The sequence below is a fragment of the Filicampus tigris genome, chromosome 2 (assembly GCF_054856515.1).
Source record: "Filicampus tigris isolate MCC_2025a chromosome 2, RoL_Ftig_1.0, whole genome shotgun sequence".
In the NCBI taxonomy this organism is placed as follows: Eukaryota; Metazoa; Chordata; class Actinopteri; order Syngnathiformes; family Syngnathidae; genus Filicampus; species Filicampus tigris.
Genome location: NC_141218.1, coordinates 2,378,380 through 2,395,507, shown reverse-complemented (window position 1 = coordinate 2,395,507; position 17,128 = coordinate 2,378,380). Strand labels below are relative to the sequence as shown.

At 49.8% G+C, this 17,128-nt stretch overlaps 3 protein-coding genes across 5 annotated transcripts; 1 reads left to right on the top strand and 2 right to left on the bottom strand.

Moving 5' to 3' along the window:
* Positions 1–92: 92 nt before the first annotated feature.
* nipsnap3a (nipsnap homolog 3A (C. elegans)) lies at positions 93–2,527 on the bottom strand. The gene is made up of 6 exons (XM_086017669.1): positions 2,358–2,527; positions 1,245–1,452; positions 983–1,144; positions 484–633; positions 348–410; positions 93–277 (listed from the first exon to the last, which is right to left on the bottom strand). Exons 1-6 carry the CDS (start codon positions 2,409–2,411, stop codon positions 201–203), a joined length of 714 nt encoding a protein of 237 aa, XP_085873795.1. The 5' UTR covers positions 2,412–2,527; the 3' UTR covers positions 93–200.
* A 208-nt stretch (positions 2,528–2,735) lies between these two features.
* Positions 2,736–7,969, top strand: noa1 (nitric oxide associated 1). 3 transcript variants are annotated; one of them, XM_086017653.1, is made up of 10 exons: positions 3,129–3,198; positions 3,404–3,467; positions 4,060–4,983; positions 5,540–5,704; positions 5,784–5,897; positions 5,968–6,062; positions 6,131–6,262; positions 7,254–7,370; positions 7,447–7,564; positions 7,632–7,969. In XM_086017653.1, the coding sequence occupies exons 3-10, from the start codon at positions 4,257–4,259 to the stop codon at positions 7,922–7,924; spliced, it is 1,761 nt and encodes a 586-aa protein (XP_085873779.1). In that variant the 5' UTR covers positions 3,129–3,198; positions 3,404–3,467; positions 4,060–4,256; the 3' UTR covers positions 7,925–7,969. The 3 variants fall into 3 exon arrangements, with proteins under 3 accessions (XP_085873769.1, XP_085873777.1, XP_085873779.1); XM_086017643.1 differs by lacking the exons at positions 3,129–3,198; positions 3,404–3,467 and adding an exon at positions 2,736–3,055; XM_086017651.1 differs by lacking the exon at positions 3,404–3,467 and having other exon boundaries at positions 3,065–3,198.
* rest (RE1-silencing transcription factor) lies at positions 7,889–14,803 on the bottom strand. Its single transcript, XM_086017627.1, has 6 exons — positions 14,666–14,803; positions 12,945–13,168; positions 12,375–12,872; positions 11,675–11,835; positions 11,508–11,591; positions 7,889–9,990 (listed from the first exon to the last, which is right to left on the bottom strand). Exons 2-6 carry the CDS (start codon positions 13,157–13,159, stop codon positions 8,531–8,533), a joined length of 2,418 nt encoding a protein of 805 aa, XP_085873753.1. The 5' UTR covers positions 13,160–13,168; positions 14,666–14,803; the 3' UTR covers positions 7,889–8,530.
* Between the last annotated feature and the right edge of the window lie 2,325 nt (positions 14,804–17,128).

Here is a 17,128-nt window from a genome sequence, read left to right as displayed (position 1 = left end):
AGTCATGATCAAAGAGTCTCCAAGTTCTTGTTTCCGTCTTGGTGACGCGTCTTTGAGAGGCAGATGTGACAAATGTCAGTGCATACACAAACTTTGTTCCACAAGTTTATTTGGAAGAAAAAAAAAAAAGTGGGTTAGCCCCACCCACCGCCACACGATTGGACGCCGACAGCTCCACGTTCTGACAACCCGTCAGGAAATCACTTAAGCGGCGAGAAGGAACACGGGAACATCACTTTCGTCTTCCGGGACTCCACAAGGCTCAATCCGCGCACCACTGAAGGAGACATGATGTCACTCAGCCACCGGGCTCCATTTGGTGTAAGGTCATGACGATAGCATGATACCTGCTGCGTCACTTTCCACTCGACGGCGCTCGTCGGCGCTCTTGAACCACCGCAGGGTGTAAACTGGCAAGGGCAACCACGTCACGCGTGTGTTAACCAACATGCGCGCACACGCGCACACACGCATTGCACTGACCTGTGTCCAGGTGGCCAATGTCGCTGTGGAAAGCGGCGATCAAGTGAGCGTCTCCGCACGCGTCGCCGGAGGCGACGGCATCCCGGAGAGATGCGGCCCACATTGCGGCGGCGCCCGCACGTGTCCTGATGGAGGCCAGTTCAAAGACACCTGAAAAAAATACTCCTCATGTCACGGGTGTACAAAAATAAAAGCCACCCGGGACATCACATGTTGATTCATTTGTGTTGATTCATTTGTGTTGATTCATTTGTTTAACGTCATGTGTTGAAGAAATTAGGTCACACATGAGGTGACATGTTGTAGGAGCTAAAGACAGGCATGATGTGATGTGATGGAAGGAAGATGACACGAAGTGAAATGGCGCGACTTGATGTGACGTGGCATGACTTGATGGGGCCTGGTGCGACGGAGGTGACATGACGTGGCGTGACTTGATGCCGCCTTCACGTGACGTGGCGCAGCGTGACGTAAGACGAGGTGATGCAGTGTGACCGACCTCCGTGGTGCGGCGGTGCGCTGATCCGGCTCCAGGGAAGCAGGGCGGCGATGTGGTTGTCTTGACACGTTAGCATGGGAATGGCCTGGCTGATGTACTCAGTGATCCAGCGCTCGTCCTGAGCTAGCGCTGCACGCACCGCTGCACGTTGGCTAAAGGAGTCTAGGGGAAAGGGAGGGGCGGAGCTCATTCACACCTCCCAGAGGGGCGGGACCAGTGAGACAGATGGACTTTGAGACTGCAGACAAGACGGACTCCTCACCGTACTTCCAAATATGGAAGACCTGATTAAGGGAGCCGTACTCAACACTCCAGTAGCCAATGAGTTCTGAGTGGGCAGTCCTGAGGTGAATCTTCTCATTGGTTAGCTTCACGAAGGCGGAGCTTTGGTCTGGACGGATGTGGTAGGTTCGAAACTCGTACAAGGCTCCGCCTCCTTCTCGGTCTCCCGTTGAGAGGTCTACCGAGGGCTGACCACACACACGCGCACACACACACACACACACACAATCATGTGCATTTGCATTCTAAACCCTGTCATCAACATGTTGACGTGTTCTTTACATGTTGCTAACATGCTTTTGAATAATACATTTATTTTTGAGTTTATCATCTGATGACATATTTGTCATATTTTGTGTATGGTGCTTGAAAAGGAAAACAAACCACATTTTTCATTTGTTATTTTATGTTGACTTTAGCGCCATTTAATAAGTTTAGCTATTTTTTTATGAATAATAATTGCAAATATTTTATTTTTGGGTAATTCTATATTTTGGTGAAAAGAATGGTGCATTTCTTTGCCTTTTGTAATTATTTTGGTTTGTGAATTAAAATGTGTGCGGGATGTTGCTACTGTAGTTAGAGGGCGCAGTTCATTATTTTTTGTTACACACGAAGAAAAAAGTGTTGTGCATTGTTGGAGAAAAAATAAAAATGATGGCAGACGTGCTGCGACCGTCAGTGTTTGCTCACGCGTAAAACAGTGTTTGTGTCAGTCAGTAAATGAAGAGGTTAAACAGCGAAAAGACATAGAAACGAAAATAATTAAAGATAGCCTCTACAGGTTAATTTTCAACTTGAAACATTTCACTCCAGCCTGTTCAAAGATCAACTGTGTGCGTGTGTCGCCTCAAAGACCCCGAATTGTTCCAAAGTCCGTTTTAATGCCAGAATCAAATGTGGCAAATTCAATGTCAGCTTGACAGCATTTGACGTGTGTCGTCAAGTGTGTCCTATGTGATGTGATGTGAGGAGCACATAAAATTACACGATGAAGATGACTTGAGTCGTTTTGCAGCCTAGTGACATGAAGTGTCCCCAAAAAGTGTCAATTGAAACTTTTGTCCAGTGCAGTTGGGTTTGTTGGACTCACTTGAGCATCCAGCGAGGGACGGAAGCGGGCCAGTAGGCGTGAAAAGCGGATCATTTTTCAAAACGTGAAGAAAATGCAAAGTGGTCGAGAAGCGAGCAAGCATCCAAAGATCCTGCGATGAAGTTGTGTTGACGTCATCTGGTGTGCGTATCGGTCACGTGTTCCCTGTCAATCTTGTTTTTTGGGCCGGGGGGGGGGGGATTTTTGACAGCATCCGTGGAGTGACGTCACTTTTATTTACATTTTTGAAGACAACTGGACCAATACAAGAATTTAAAGAGCGGAAGTTTTGCACGTGTAGAAACGGTATGTTCGAATTCTACAGGTTTAGCTTGTCAGCTAATGCAGTTATCATGGCCGAACATTGGAGGGCGGTCGTGCACCACTGAAGTTTGCAAACCGCCCCTAAACGCAACGACAAGAAGAAGAGTGGCGTCATTTCCGTGCCGGAAAAGAAAAACAGGACGTCGGGCAAGACACGAGAAGCATGTTGAATGTGGCACGCGTGGCCGCGAGCTTGGGACTCGCACTCCGACGCTCGACTGGATGGGGTGTGTCACTTCCGGGTTCGAAGGCCGCCTCAGGACGCGCCTCGAGCGGCCGAACGCACGGCAGACTCTTCGCCTCGCGTGGACTCGAACGGAGCTGCACCGTGGACCCCGAACAGGAAGAAAGCTTCTGGTTCGAGGAGCTCGCAGGTCAGCACTGCGCATGCGTGACGGGGTTACACACGCACCGTCGTTCACAGGTGTTGCGGTTTAACTGCTGATGCTCTTGTTTATATTGCGTGTTGTTGACCTTGAAGAGACTAGAATCGAGTAGTGTGGAGTAGACTATAGGGGTATATTCTCTTGAACTTCCTCCATGAGACCCTGAAGTAGTTCTCTTTGGAGACACAAACATAAATGTAGGAGCCAATTTTATATTGGTCAACTTTTGTTGTGTGTTTAAAATCATTATGATTTTGTATATATTAGGCTTCATTTGTTTAAAATATACAGAGATACAATATGTTAAAATACTTTATTATTGTAACGATTTTCTAGAGTGGCACGTGACTGGCGAGCGTTTACAGTTAAGTGGGAATGAGCTGGACGCTAGACAGATGAGGTCAGTTTCTGATAGAAGCGACACAATTTTTTGACCAAACAAAGAAACAGGAAAACAGATTAGTGTATTATTTTTTTCATTACAACCTATTGTGGATTAAATATTAAAGACCAAGTCATTGTCCAGTCGTTTGCGTTCAAGACTCATCGTTATCGTTAATCTGGCCTCAGTGTTTCGTTTTTGTGGAATAACACCAAATAACAAAATTGCTGCCCTTTCACCATGGTTAAGATAGTTAAAACAAAAGAAAATCCAACTTTTTTTTTTTTTTACAAAACAAAGGTAACTAATTATGTGGAAAATGTACTTCAAATGTATTTATTATCCATCTAGGATCATTTTACAAAAAAAACAAGCAATAAATACTAATAACTCCACTAACTATTTAAAAATAACAGAATTTGAGAAGGTCAAAACAAATTAAAAAAAGATATAATACCTCCCAATCTATTATAAGCGTTACCGTTGAACCACCCCCCGCCACACACACACACCTTAAACTTCCTATTTGTACTCCATCATGTTGCTGAACTTCCTACTTGGTGGCTTTCCTGCATTAGCTGCTCTTTGAACGGGTCTCGTGTCCTTTCAGACCCCGAGGAGGAACCGACCTTGGCCGATGTGGGCTTACAGCAGAGCCGGCCTCTTGCTGCGCTTCGTCCTCGCCCTCCTCAGCGAACTCACAGCAAGTCCGTGCAGCGTGATTTGAAGGACACAAGCAGCGGAGTGGACCTCGAGGCGGAGTCCCAAATTCAGTTCCACGACACGGACTTCCCGCTGCCCCCGAGCATGGTGGCCTCCCCCACGAAAAAGAAGAAGGCGCTGAAGGATGAGCACAAGATCTACGGGACACCGGACTCTGCGGAACCGGTTAGTGACACTCGCTGCTCGGGCTGTGGCGCCGTCCTGCATTGCACTGCCGTCGCCCTCCCGGGGTACCTGCCCAGCGAGAAGTACAAGGTCCTGCTGCGGGAGGACCGTCTCAACAGCGCCACTTGCCAGCGCTGCCATTTGCTGCGCCACCATCAAAAGGCTCTGAACCTGCAAGTGTCCAAGGACGAGTTCCGCCGCGTGGTGCAGACGATCCGCTCCCAGAGGGCGCTGGTGCTTCTCATCGTGGACCTCCTGGACGTCCCCGACTCGATTGTACCGGACCTTCCGGACTTGGTGGGTACCAACAAACGCGTTGTGGTTCTGGGCAACAAGATTGACCTCCTTCCGGCGGACTCGCCCAACTACCTGCAACGAATCCAACGGGAGCTCAGCCGCCTCTGTCAGGAGGCCGGCTTCGGGACTCAGGTCAGCGACATCCACCTGATCAGCGCCAAGACCGGGTACGGCGTCGAGGGTCTGATCTCCAGCCTGCAGAGGGCGTGGAAGTACAAAGGCGACGTCTACCTGGTGGGAAGCGCCAACACGGGAAAGTCCACGCTTTTCAATACGCTGCTCCAGTCCGACTACTGCAAGTCCAGAGCCTCCGACGTCATAGGCAAAGCAACCATTTCTCCGTGGCCCGGTGAGCTCGCCGCAAATCAAAGGACTGCTTGTCAAAAGTTCAATGGAGGCAATTGGGCTCTTGCCGGTTGCTAAATTGTGCACCCTTCACCCAAAAGGCTTCTAAAATTCGACACCTTGAGTGTGCGCGACGTTTCCCTCTCGATGTCATTTTGTCCGGCTGGAGCAAATAGTGATCGCCCGTAGGCCGGTCCGACTAACATTTTAAACAAGCCTCCGTTAGCATTTCCGACTACCAAATTTGACAAACTAAAAATAATAATAATAGAAAAAAAAAACCAAGATAGGTAGGTGGTAAGCCTTGTCTTATTTGATGAGCAAGTAAGAGAACTTGGCATCACAAATTGTTGTTGCCAGACGGGGGGTGGGTGGGCGGGGGTTTCCCAAATCTCAAATCCCCCCGCAAATCCTAAATTTGAACCTGAAAAGGCTTGTTGGATTATCGGTGAAATGCTAACAAGAGTCCAGTTGGCAAAATTCCACTTTTGCAGGTTGCCGTGACCCGGACGACTGAAGATGTCCAATGACGGTGCAACTGTGCGCCATCTTGTGCGCAGGGACCACTCTGAACCTGCTCAAGTTCCCCATCATCAACCCCACGCCGTACCGGATGTTCCGACGGCACGAGCGACTTGAGCAATGTCGCCGGCAGGCGGAGGACGACCTGTCGGCCGACGAGCTGAGGAGGATCAAAGACCTCCGCCGCAAGGGATACTTAGTAGGTAGGAGGTGGCTGGGGCAGTGGGCGGGGCCTCGCCCGTCCGAAGGAGGGCTCAAACCGACTCGACTTTTATCGCTCAGGTCGCGTGGGTCGGACGTTCCTGCCCAAAGTCGAACAAGACAAGACGACAACAATCGCCTTCGACCCGGACGCTTTAGCCTTTGGAGAGTATGATGGAGAAACGGCGACAACGGGTGAGAACGCGATCGGTCGATTTGACGGTGGGTGTTGTGCGCCGTTTGAACAAATCAACGTTTTCAACAGCAAAACAAGACGAGTCGCCTGGCGAGTTGACGTCCAACGAGCTCAAAGATGCGCACTGGCTATTTGACACGCCAGGAATCACGAAGGAACGCGACGTGAGTGCCGGGGTCAGTGATTCACGAGCGTGTCGTGGATCAAGACAAACGTCAACTGGTGTCTGCAGATCCTCGGCCTGCTCACCGAACAGGAAGTGAAAGCCGTGGTTCCCGCGCGGGCCATCGTTCCTCGCACGTTCGTGTTGAAGGCCGGAATGAGTCTCTTTGTGGGCGCCCTGGCCAGGATCGACTTCCTGGAGGTCAGTTCTTTGGACGGAATGCCGAGTGGCAGGTGACGCGCTCTTCTTGTGCTCCTGGATGGAGCCAGGTGGCAAATCAAGTCGACCAGCAATTCCCAAAAACATTAGCATGCTGTGGTGCATTTACAGCCCGGCACGGTTTCAGTAACCGCCATTAGCGTCTGTCAATAGTAAAGTGGTGTTCTCTTTTTTGAGGGGACATCTGAGCAGCGCACATTATGATGGGCTGCTTGCAGAGTTGAGTAAACAAGCGGCCTCTTTGAAGTTAACTGCCTCAAATGAACTTTTTGTTGCTCCTTCTCGTCGAGTAGCTACGCACGGAGGAGGAGGAGGGGACTGAAGGAAAAAATAAATAAATAAATACATGTGTAGGGCGTGTCTGGTTTTGTACTCTGATTTGGGGCCTAGATGCTGGCGCGTCTGTCTTGAATCACCCGTGACGTCAAAGACAAGGCCAAGAAACTCATCATCATGGCCACTCCCTGAAATAACTTTTTCAAGTTGTTGACATTCAGACTGACTGATGGCAGACGCAGTGTCAGTGTCGTGTGACACGAGCGTTTTGCATTCAAAAATTTCCCGGCAGATCTAAAAAGCACATCAGATGATTGTTACCTGTAGACAGTGCCAGAGGTGTCCGAACCCCGGTCCTCTTGGGCCACCAGACTGCCTGGTTTCCATCTCGCCCTGTTGCAACACAACCGATTCAAATGATCAGGATTATTAGCACGCTTCTTCACAGATTGCTGATTAGCTAGTCGTTTGAATCAGGTGTGTTGCGGGCAGCAGGGAGAGATGGACAACAGGCAGGATGGGAGCCCAAGAGGACCGGAGCTAGACATGCCTGGTGCACACGAAGAGCCAGAATGCTTTGGCTACCCTCACGCTAGTCCCGTGGATTTTTTGGCAGTTGAGGTCAACGATGTCGTGGACTCGCTTGACCTCATTCGGAACACTAACACTCCCGACATTTCGGATTGGTGTGTTACAGGGCGAGAAATCCTGCTGGTTTTCCGTCATCGCCTCTGCTCAAGTTCCGCTTCACGTCACCAGTGTGGAAAACGCAGATGCCCTTTATCAGAAACACGCCGGACGTGAGCTGCTGGGGGTGAGCGGTCGCCTGCGCGTGCAAAAATTCGGTGGCAACGGTGGCGGCGATGGCGTTCTTGTGGTTTTGGCTTCAGGTGCCGGCGGGAGGAGCGGAGCGCATGAAAGACTTTCCAGCGTTGGTGCCTCAGGATTTCCGGTTGGAGGGTCGAGGAGCCATGGAGGCCGCCGCCGACATCAAGTTGTCATCCGCAGGTATGCCGCCGCCGCCGGCACCGAGACGCCGGCGCTCTATAGTGACAAAAATGGCCGCCGTGTCCAGGTTGGGTAGCGGTGACGGCGTTGGAGGGCCAGCTGCCGCTGCTGAGGCTTCACGGGCCGCCCTCGGCAGCTTTCGGACTGAGGACGCCCCCCCTCCTTCCTCACGTGATTTCCCTGAAGGGGGCGCGCGTGCCCAAGTCGGCCGCCTACAAAGCGCTGAAGCCGGCAGTGCTGCTGAACTTCGGCCTGAGGCGGCAGCTGAAGACCGCCAGCAAGGACAAGAGAAAACCGCCTGCAACTGATAAAGACCCCAAAACATCAAATCAAAAAAAACTTTATTTCAACCAAGTCTAACTTCTGTAAGCGCCCGCATGGAATAAAAGCTGAACGATAACTGCAGTTATAGCAACCATGAATTCATCTTTGACAAATTCCCAATGTTGCATCTCCAATGTGATGCACCGAGCAGCCACTTTTTTTAGGCACATAAACTGTTTCTAATATTTTGACCGCGACCGCTGGTTCGCTACACAAAGAGGGTCAACATATTCGAAATAGTTTGACGACACACACATAATACAGTACGTATATAATATGAAACAATGTTGTGTTAAAAAGTGACTGTTGGATCTCATGAGAATTGACACGTGACCTGACGTAACCTCATCAAGTCCATGTTGACTCAATTAGCTCATTCATGACAACAAAGAATAATATTGCACCAAGAAAACATTTACAAATCAAATGTTGAGTTAGCTGAAATTGATCAACAAAAGACAGATTGTCAAACGCTGCAGGGAAACCCATGATTAACCTTTGGCCCCATCGCCTCTTGATGGGTCCTTGCGTGAAGAACAGCGCCACCCGCTGCCGGAATTGTGTGACACTTTGACTTTGGCTTTCCAAAGAGGAAACGAAAAGCGTTTTTCATGAAAAGCGGGCAGGTCACTCGGTCCGGCATCAGTTGTTCGCCGGCGCGGCGTCCATGTAGTACACGTTGACAAGATGGCGGTTGAGGTGGCGGCGATATTCGGCCTCCAGGGGGAAATGGCGGTCACAGAATATGCACATATGACTTTTGAGCTCAGTCGGAGTGGGAACTTCACAGGTGGGTGTCTGCGGGTCTTCCGAACTTTTGCCAGCGCCGGCGGCGTTGCCGTTGAGCCCGGAGTCGTCGCTGCCTTCGGAGGCGCCGTCGCTGACGTCGCCACCGCTGTCGCCGCCTCCTTCGTGACTGCTGTGGACGCCTTCGTCGTCGTCGGGGTCGGAGGCTTTGCCGCACTGCCCGGGAGGCGGCGCCACCGGCGGGGAGGCCGATTCCGCCGACGATGCCGGAGCGGGCGGCGCATCAGCGGGACAGTCTTCCGTCCGGTCGGCGGGTTCCCTCGGGGGCGAGGCCACCTGGGCCGGCACGGGGATCGACTCGTCCGGGTGGGCGGAGCTTTCCGGAGTGCCCGACCCGCCTTTTGCCAGAGGCGGCGAAGACTTCCTGGTGGACCTCCTGGTCCTCTTGGCAGGCGAGCCGGACCGGAGTGCCGCTTTGGCGGTCGAGGGCGACTTGTTGCCTGTTCGGACCCGGCGGGCCTTGGGGGCGGGCAGGCACGAGAGGTCGAGCGCTTCTGCCGCTTTCCTCTTTTTGGACTTTTCTTTGCCGTCCTTCTGAAGCCCTTCCGGAGCGACGATGCTCTGAGCGAGTTCTTGTTCCGACTTCTTTCCGCCGGACCTTCTTGGCTTGCCGCCGGCGTTCCCCTCTTGCTGGCCAGCAGTGCCTGCCGCCTCCGATTTCTCCCTCGTCGGCTGCGGGTCACACGCGGGTCCATCGCCCATCGTCTTCTTGACTCTTCTCTTGGCCTTGGCGATGCTCGACGTCTCCTCCGGGTTGTCCTTGGTCTTTTTTTGTCTGGTTGTAATGGTTTTCTCCGGCTCCGTGCTCACCGCAGCGCTATGGCATTTCCTGGGAATTTCCGCCGCCCGCGGCGCTTTAGCAGTCTTTCTGACCGTCAGATTGATAGGCCCGGACGGCTTGTCAGCAGGAAGCGGCTCCTCGCTGACCTCTTGGCCGTCAAGGTCCTCCTCCACGTTGGACGGGTTTGCTTTGGAAGGCTGGTCGGGTTTTTTGACTCTCAGTTTGACCTTGGAGACGTCGACGGTGACGTTGCAGCCCGAGTGCCGAGATTTGATGTGGTACTGCAGGTTGCATTTCTTGGAGGCGGCGTACTTGCACAGCGGGCAGAGGAACTGGCGAGGGTTGAGGTGCAGCTCCACGTGCTTCTTGAAGTTGCTGCGGTCGGCCGTCTTGTATTCGCAGTAGGGGCACGCCAGCGGTTTGGGGCCGTTGTGCACCTGGCGGGCGTGGCGGGTCACCTCGTGCTGGTTGGCCGCCAGGTAGTTGCAGCTCTCGCACTTGAAAGGCCGCTCGCCTGCACACAAAATGCAATCCGGACAAATGAAGGGCAGATTTACAATCCAACTAACGATTGTTGCTCATTTTGTCCACTGGAGGTCACACTGACGTAACATTTTGTTGCTGTGAAAAGGAAGACTTCCTGTTGAAATATTTGAAGGGACTGAATATTCCAAAAAGACAGCCAACAATTTCAGGTCAAAAGAGGTTGGCTTGATGGAATCCTTTGATTTTTTTTTTTTGGTGGACTGCCCCAAGTCGGGATGTATCGTATTTTGATGTCTACATTTCCAAGGCTGCTGGACAACTGCGCTCTCTTTGTATGATGTGTTGACTGATTTGACTTGATTTGATTTCCGCAAGGATGCAGAAATGTGTGTCCATCTAAAATGATTTGTGTAGCTTAACAAGTTTTCTAAAAAGGTGCATCCACAATACAGATACACTTGGATATGATCCTGGCCCATGAAGGAGGAAAAAAACAAAAAGGAATTTTTCACTTCTGCTACGTACAAAACTGTTTGTTGAATCGACTCAAGTTTATTTCTTCAAGTGGTTGCATAAAATATAATCATCAAATGTTTTAATTTAGTGCAACCACTTGACGACATAAAAGTGAGTCAATTCAACCCATTATTTTTCAGTGTAGCGCTAAGTCTTCAAAACACAGCAACATCACGTCAACACCCACACACACACACACAGACACGCACACACACAAAGACTTTACCGTGTCGCTGTGCCATTCGAATGCTTCAGTGGACAAACAAAAGTCACAACAATGAAGCCTTGTCAATACACACTCATTGTTATCATTTACATAATGAGAAGAAGAATTATGATGATGATGACGACAACTGGGGCCCGACCGATATGGATTCATTTTAGGCTGAGTTTGATTCCGATATTTGGCGGAGAATCATTCTGATAACCTATTAATTAGAAACATGCTTTGACACTGACTCCTTTTTTGTCACACACATGTGTGTGTGTTTGTCACACAACACGTGTGTGTGTGCGTATATATATGTGTTTGTATATGTGTGTGTGTGTGTGCCCACAACGACCAATCACGGCTGACCTGTTTTCTGAATCTGAGTCGTGATTGGTCGTTGTGAGCAGTCGCGATGTCATTTTCAGTCGACCGAAGACAAAATGGCCGCCCCCGGGGATGGCGAAAAACGAGTGCATTTTGCTGCTTCATTTAAACAATTATTCCACAAACGCATAATCAGAATGCCGTGTTGGGGCACTATTGGGCCTGCTGGGAACATATTCTTGAAAAAAAGATGTTTGCGTTGACTTTTTCTTTAATGACTAATGCTTAGTGATGAGCCACGGGAACCGTGTTGAGCGTTTCATGACCAAGTGAGAAAACGTCCGCGTTACGCTGGCAAAAGCCCAGCTGATTGCGATTGTTTGGAAAAGCGACGCACTGGTCTGAAAGAACTGCTGTAACGATGTCAGATGTTGCCTCCCTCCGCCGATCCCGCGAGCGTCACACGACAAGGGCCGTCGGCATGCGCTACTAACCCGAGTGCGTGCGCATGTGCCTGGTCAGATGCGTCTTCTGGGAGCTGGAGTAGTCGCAGTACGGGCACTGGAAAGGACGCACGCCTGCAATATGGACGCACACACTTGAGTACGCGGGTGTTGGCGCACACGGCAGGGCAGGCGTGAGACGCGCCAGCGGCTCTCACCCGTGTGCGTGCGGATGTGCTGGATGTAGTTGCTCTTGCGGTCGGAAAAGTAGGAACACTGCGTGCACGTGTGCAGTTTGCTGGGAAAGTGATTGCGCAGGTGCTTCCGCCAATGGTACTGGCTGACGGTGCTGTACGCGCACAACGTGCACTTGAACACCCTGCAACACACAAAACGCCAGCGTGTCAGGGTTCAATAGGAAGTCAACCCAAACATTTTTTTTTCCAAGCATATGTTCTATGCAAGCCCACTAGTTGAAACAGGGCATTGTGATGAATATTGCGTTTGTGGAATAAGAGTTAATCCACTCATTTTTAGCCATCCCAGAGGCGGCCATTTTGTCATTTCTGCCGACTGAAAATGACATCACGACTGCTCAAACGACCATTCACGGCTCGGATTCAGAAAACGGGTCACCCGCGATGGGTCGTTGTGAGCAGTTGTGATGTCATTTTCAGTCGACAGCAGACAAAATGGCCGCCCCCAGAGATGGCTAAAAACGAGTGCATTTTGGTGCTTAATTTATATTCCACAAACGCAAAATGAATCAAAATGCCGTGTGTCAACTAGTGGGCCTGCTGGGAAGATATTTTTGAAAAAAAAAAACATGTTTGGGTTGACTTCCGCTTTAAGGCGTCAACTGCGCGGCTGCCGCAGCCAAAGGCGACGTGGGCGCGCATCGCGGCGGCGGCGGCCAACCTGTGGTCGTCGCCCTCCTTGCTGTGGTGCTTGAGGTGCGCCACGTAGTGGTCGTATCGGTTGGTGTTGTAACCGCAGCGCTCGCATCGGATCAAGCCTTTGTGGTCCCCGGAGGCCGGCTCGCCCTCGCCCGTCTCCTCGTCTTTGTTTTTGGCCTTGCTGCGGCCCTCCACGCGGTTGACCACCACCATCTTGCTGACGGCGTGCGTTCGCAGGTGCTCCACAAACTCCTTCTCGTCCTGAGCCTGGAAGTGACACGGCTTGCAGTGGAAAGGCTTCTTCTTCTTGCCGCCCTCCGCGGGGAGCGCAGCCGGCGCGTCTCTGCCCGGCGACGACGGCGGCGGCGGCGGCGGCGCTGGGGCGGGGCCGCTCCAGTTTGGGGGCGGATATTCGCCGCCGGCCTCCCGTCCACCACGTTGTCCTTGCGCGACGCCGAGGCCCGGAGATTCCGACAGGGCGACCACGTCGGCGGTGCCGTCGCGGTTGTCGTAAGCGTACCTGCCGAGGAGCGGCGCGTAAGGTCAGCGCGAGTGCGCGCGGTTCGGCTGCGCGTCCGTGGGTGACGCTCACCTGATGACGCTCTCGTCCTCGCTGTCTGAGTAGCCGCACGCCACCGTCTTCAGCTCCATCATCTCTTTGTCGTCCGCCACGCTGCCCTCGGCGCCGTCGGCCGCCGCCACGGCCGCCACGTTGGCCAGCATGACCAGCTGAGGGGCCGGCGAACTGCGGACGTCGTCGTCCATCAGCGGAAAGGCCTCCATGGAGAACACGGAGGCGGCCGCCATGTTGGCCTCCTGCACACAACAACACAGCAAACAGACTTGCTGAGGGAAGACTTGCAAGGTGCTGCAGTTACAGCAGAAGATGCAGCACACAGACCAGGACAGGCCAAGACACGCCAAGACAGGCGAGGACCGTGGCACCTACGGCCCGTCTAAAACGCTTAACGTAAGCATAAAAAAAGCTAAACGACCCTTAACGTCTGAAAACTATAGTCAGTCGTCACCCAAACTGATGTGGACATCTCTACTTATGCCCACTTCAACCTTTGACAATATCAGAACAATCGTCCCGGATAGTTTGGATCTTATGGCTGTTAAGCCTTTTCTTCTCCATAGACGCTCACTGTAGAGACAATGTTTAACGTCACTTACCTTCAGAAAATGACAATCAATCGTCACCAAAATTGATGTGCACATCTGGACTCATGCCAAATTCAACCTCTGAAATTATTACAACGATCACTGGAATAATTGAGATTTTATGGACATTAAGCCTTTTCCTCATAAACTGACAAAGCTTCTATAGTGAGCGCCTACGGAGAGGAAGATGTTTATTGGGGTGATTGTCGCACTATTTTCAGAGGTCGAGATGTGCACGTGGATTTTAATCAGGGCTTTTGGACCCTAAGGTTTTTGACATGAAGCCTTTTCCACTGTCCCTGTGGCCGCTCCTCGAGAGGCTTGAGGCAAAGGGAAAGAAGAAGAATTGCCCAAAACGAGGGAATGGGCCAGGCCTCGGCAGTTTGCAAGCATTTTGAGCTGGTTAGTGTGAAGTGAAACACTTCTCCGGCCGTCATTATTGTGTGAAGAATGCGCTCGTGACCAAGTTTGCCAACTTTTGCAGGGTGGAAAAAAAAAAAGGCTGGTCGGCCATTTTGAAACAGCACCAAGGCAGTCGACAGCGCCTGCATAGCAAAAGCTGCACACGGAAAAAAACAACAACCACAAACTAGTTGCGGAGCACATCCAAGACACTCTCTCACGCCCTTGCTCATCATCATCATCATCATCATCATTTTTTACTCTAAAAGTGTCGAGCACAAAATGTTTACACTTTTGCTCACATTCGACAAACTTTTTGCATTGTTTCGGGACTTTCGCGACACGTCCGTTTTCCCGAACACATTCTGTACGTTTCAAAGCAGAATGTTGTCGGATGAAGTTGGCACGAACGAGTCGTAATTTGCTGGGCCACCATTGCACTTTTCAACTAACTTGGCGGAAGCCAAAAGCAGCCGCCAGCGAGTCAGCGAAAAGATCCGTAAAAGCCACCCAAAAGTGGCGATAAGGCCGCGGGGTAACGAACGATGGCAAAAAAATTGTGCCCTGCAAAGTGTTAGCCATGGTCCTGAATCGTGATCAGCGGCGGACAGCGCCTCGTCGCCTCGTCTCGTCTGCTGTGCTCGCGCTGTGCGGGCCGCGTCCATTTTCCAAAGTTTGCTCGGAGAGAGCGACGCCAAGTTGAGTCGGAGGCCCGCCAAAGTCACCCGCTGTCCCGCTCGCACTCACCAGCAGTCCCGCGGCACCAACTTGTCGAGATAGCCGCCGGCTAGCGTTGAAAACTTTCACGCGTTGTTGAGGGTGAACCGGGGAAGAAAGACGGAAAAGTTTGCGCACATTCCTCCACAGCCGACGCTGAGCTACAGCGCTGGCGTGACGTCATCACGTCGGCCTCGCACGCAACGCACAAAAACATTGCTTTTTTCGCCACTACAATACACTACTTTCTTTTTTGATTACACTTTTTATGTAACTACGCTGTATTTCATACTACAACAGTACGTGATTGTTTTATTACAATATTTTTCTTTAATAGGCTTGGGGTTAGCTCCTGGTGATTTGGGCACGTAGGACCATGCACTTCCTAACCAAATGTATGACAAAAACGCTATTTTAAATATGGACAAAATCCGGGCATACATGCAAAATGCATGCTCTTAATATATTTGACTTTTCATCATACTTTAGTATTATGACTAGCGCAACCGAGACATGTGTGCCATCTAGTGGTGATTAGTGATAGTAAAACTTCAAACTACTGTCTGAAAACTCCAGTTCGACATCCGCGGAAAACGTACGTTGAAAGTTTATCATGGTTTTATGAAGAATTGTGGGTGCTTGTAAAAAAATTAATAATTGCAAAAAATAAAAACGTTTTTTAATGAAAATTAGTCAAGGGGGCTCTCAGAATGAGCAGGGCATCAGTAGCTGGGGCAGAGCCATGCGTGGGCCTGGGTGTGCACAGGCCCACCCAGTGAGATTCATGAAAAAATATATACTTTAAAATGTTTTGTAAATTATTATTAAATTTGTGTTTTGTTGTCTTTATTTATTTTATTGAATATCAAGAATGGCAAAATTGTGGTTGTCTAAGGAAGATCCGAACTTCATATCATTCAGTTTGTTCATTTACTTGAATATACAATATGTCGGGAAGGAGGATTGTGCTCAGTGAGAGAAATATTCAGGCCCACACTGATTTTTCCAGTCCCACCCATTAGCCACGTTTTGGCTCCGCCCCTGAGCAGTAGTCCATCCATGTTTGATATTTTACCAAGTTTTGAGATCAAACGTGAATGGAATAGTAAGTTTTGAGATCATAAGTGGATTAATAAAATGCGTTGTGTACCTGCTGACAATACACAAATGTATAGGACTGACTTTCAACAGTACCCTCTACTTAGTCATGGTGTTAAATTACAAACGCCAACAGTATGTGAACAACAAGTAATTAAAAGGGTGGATGTACACAATTCTGCTGCTACTACCAGGGACTAGTAAACATCTAGCGAGAAAAGGATCATTCCTAGCAACTATTTAGACAATGTCGCTCGGCATGCTGGGAATTCCAGCATCAACTTCCTCCTACTCTCGAGGAGAAAGGTTTTTGGAAGCGTTCCAATCCAGGCTGCGACCTCCTTGTGCAGTGATGACGTCATGTCACCGTGCACTGTCAGGCTATTCTCCCACATTCCAAAATCTGTTTCCTGACGTTCTCTTGGAAGCGTCTTAAGTTGTCCACTGGTGTAAGTGTGATGTGAATGCGTGAATGTTTGCCAGTACGTGCCTTGTGATTGACTGGCGACCGGTCCAGGGTGTGACTTCAGTATTGGCACATTTACCTTTCATTATTTGAATGCCCTTTCGTTTCACCCAAGTTTCAATGGGCACGCTATGCCCAAAACATGATTGCAACTCAAAATTATTTCCCAGTGGTGGTTAATCACTGCACCTTGTAGCGGTCCTGAAGCAAGTGGAGATCTTCAGCACACACACACACAACCATAACCAGCCGTAACAGGGCAATTCAACTGTTATGCATACATACCATGCATGTCTATTTATTGTACTGTATTTTATATCACCGTCATAGTGTTATACTTGGCACTTTTTCCTCATTGTACTGATATCACTGTAGCATATTGAGACAATATGTATTACTTACCAGATAGCAACATACAAAGACTTAATCCGGACTGCTGTTATTACTTTTGGATTAAACTGTTTAGAAAATGCAGACGTTCCCTTTGGAGACGTTCCCTTTGAGCTGCGTGCATACATACATATATACATATATATACGTTCTTTTTATTGGGGAATTTGGTTATAAACATTTTCCTCTCCTACAGTGGTAAGTGATATTAAAATTTTGTGTCAGTTCATTTTTGTAAAAAAAAAGATGCACAAATGAGTTCCAGCACTTAATGTTGGTTTTCTATTTAGCAGTTCGCTGTGCCGACCTTGAATGGTCATTTTTATGCAAGAAAGCCCTTTGCTCCGGGTGGAGAGGGCGTGTTGAAAGTTATTTTCTGTACATCCATACTATCCATCATTACATGCTTTGGGAAATGCATTATGAAAAACAAAATATATCTATCAAGAGCAAGTATTTTTCACATATACTTGTCTATATTTAAAATATATTTTTTGTCCTGCATGTGGTTAGGACCCTCCATCGTTGAAGTTGCCCCT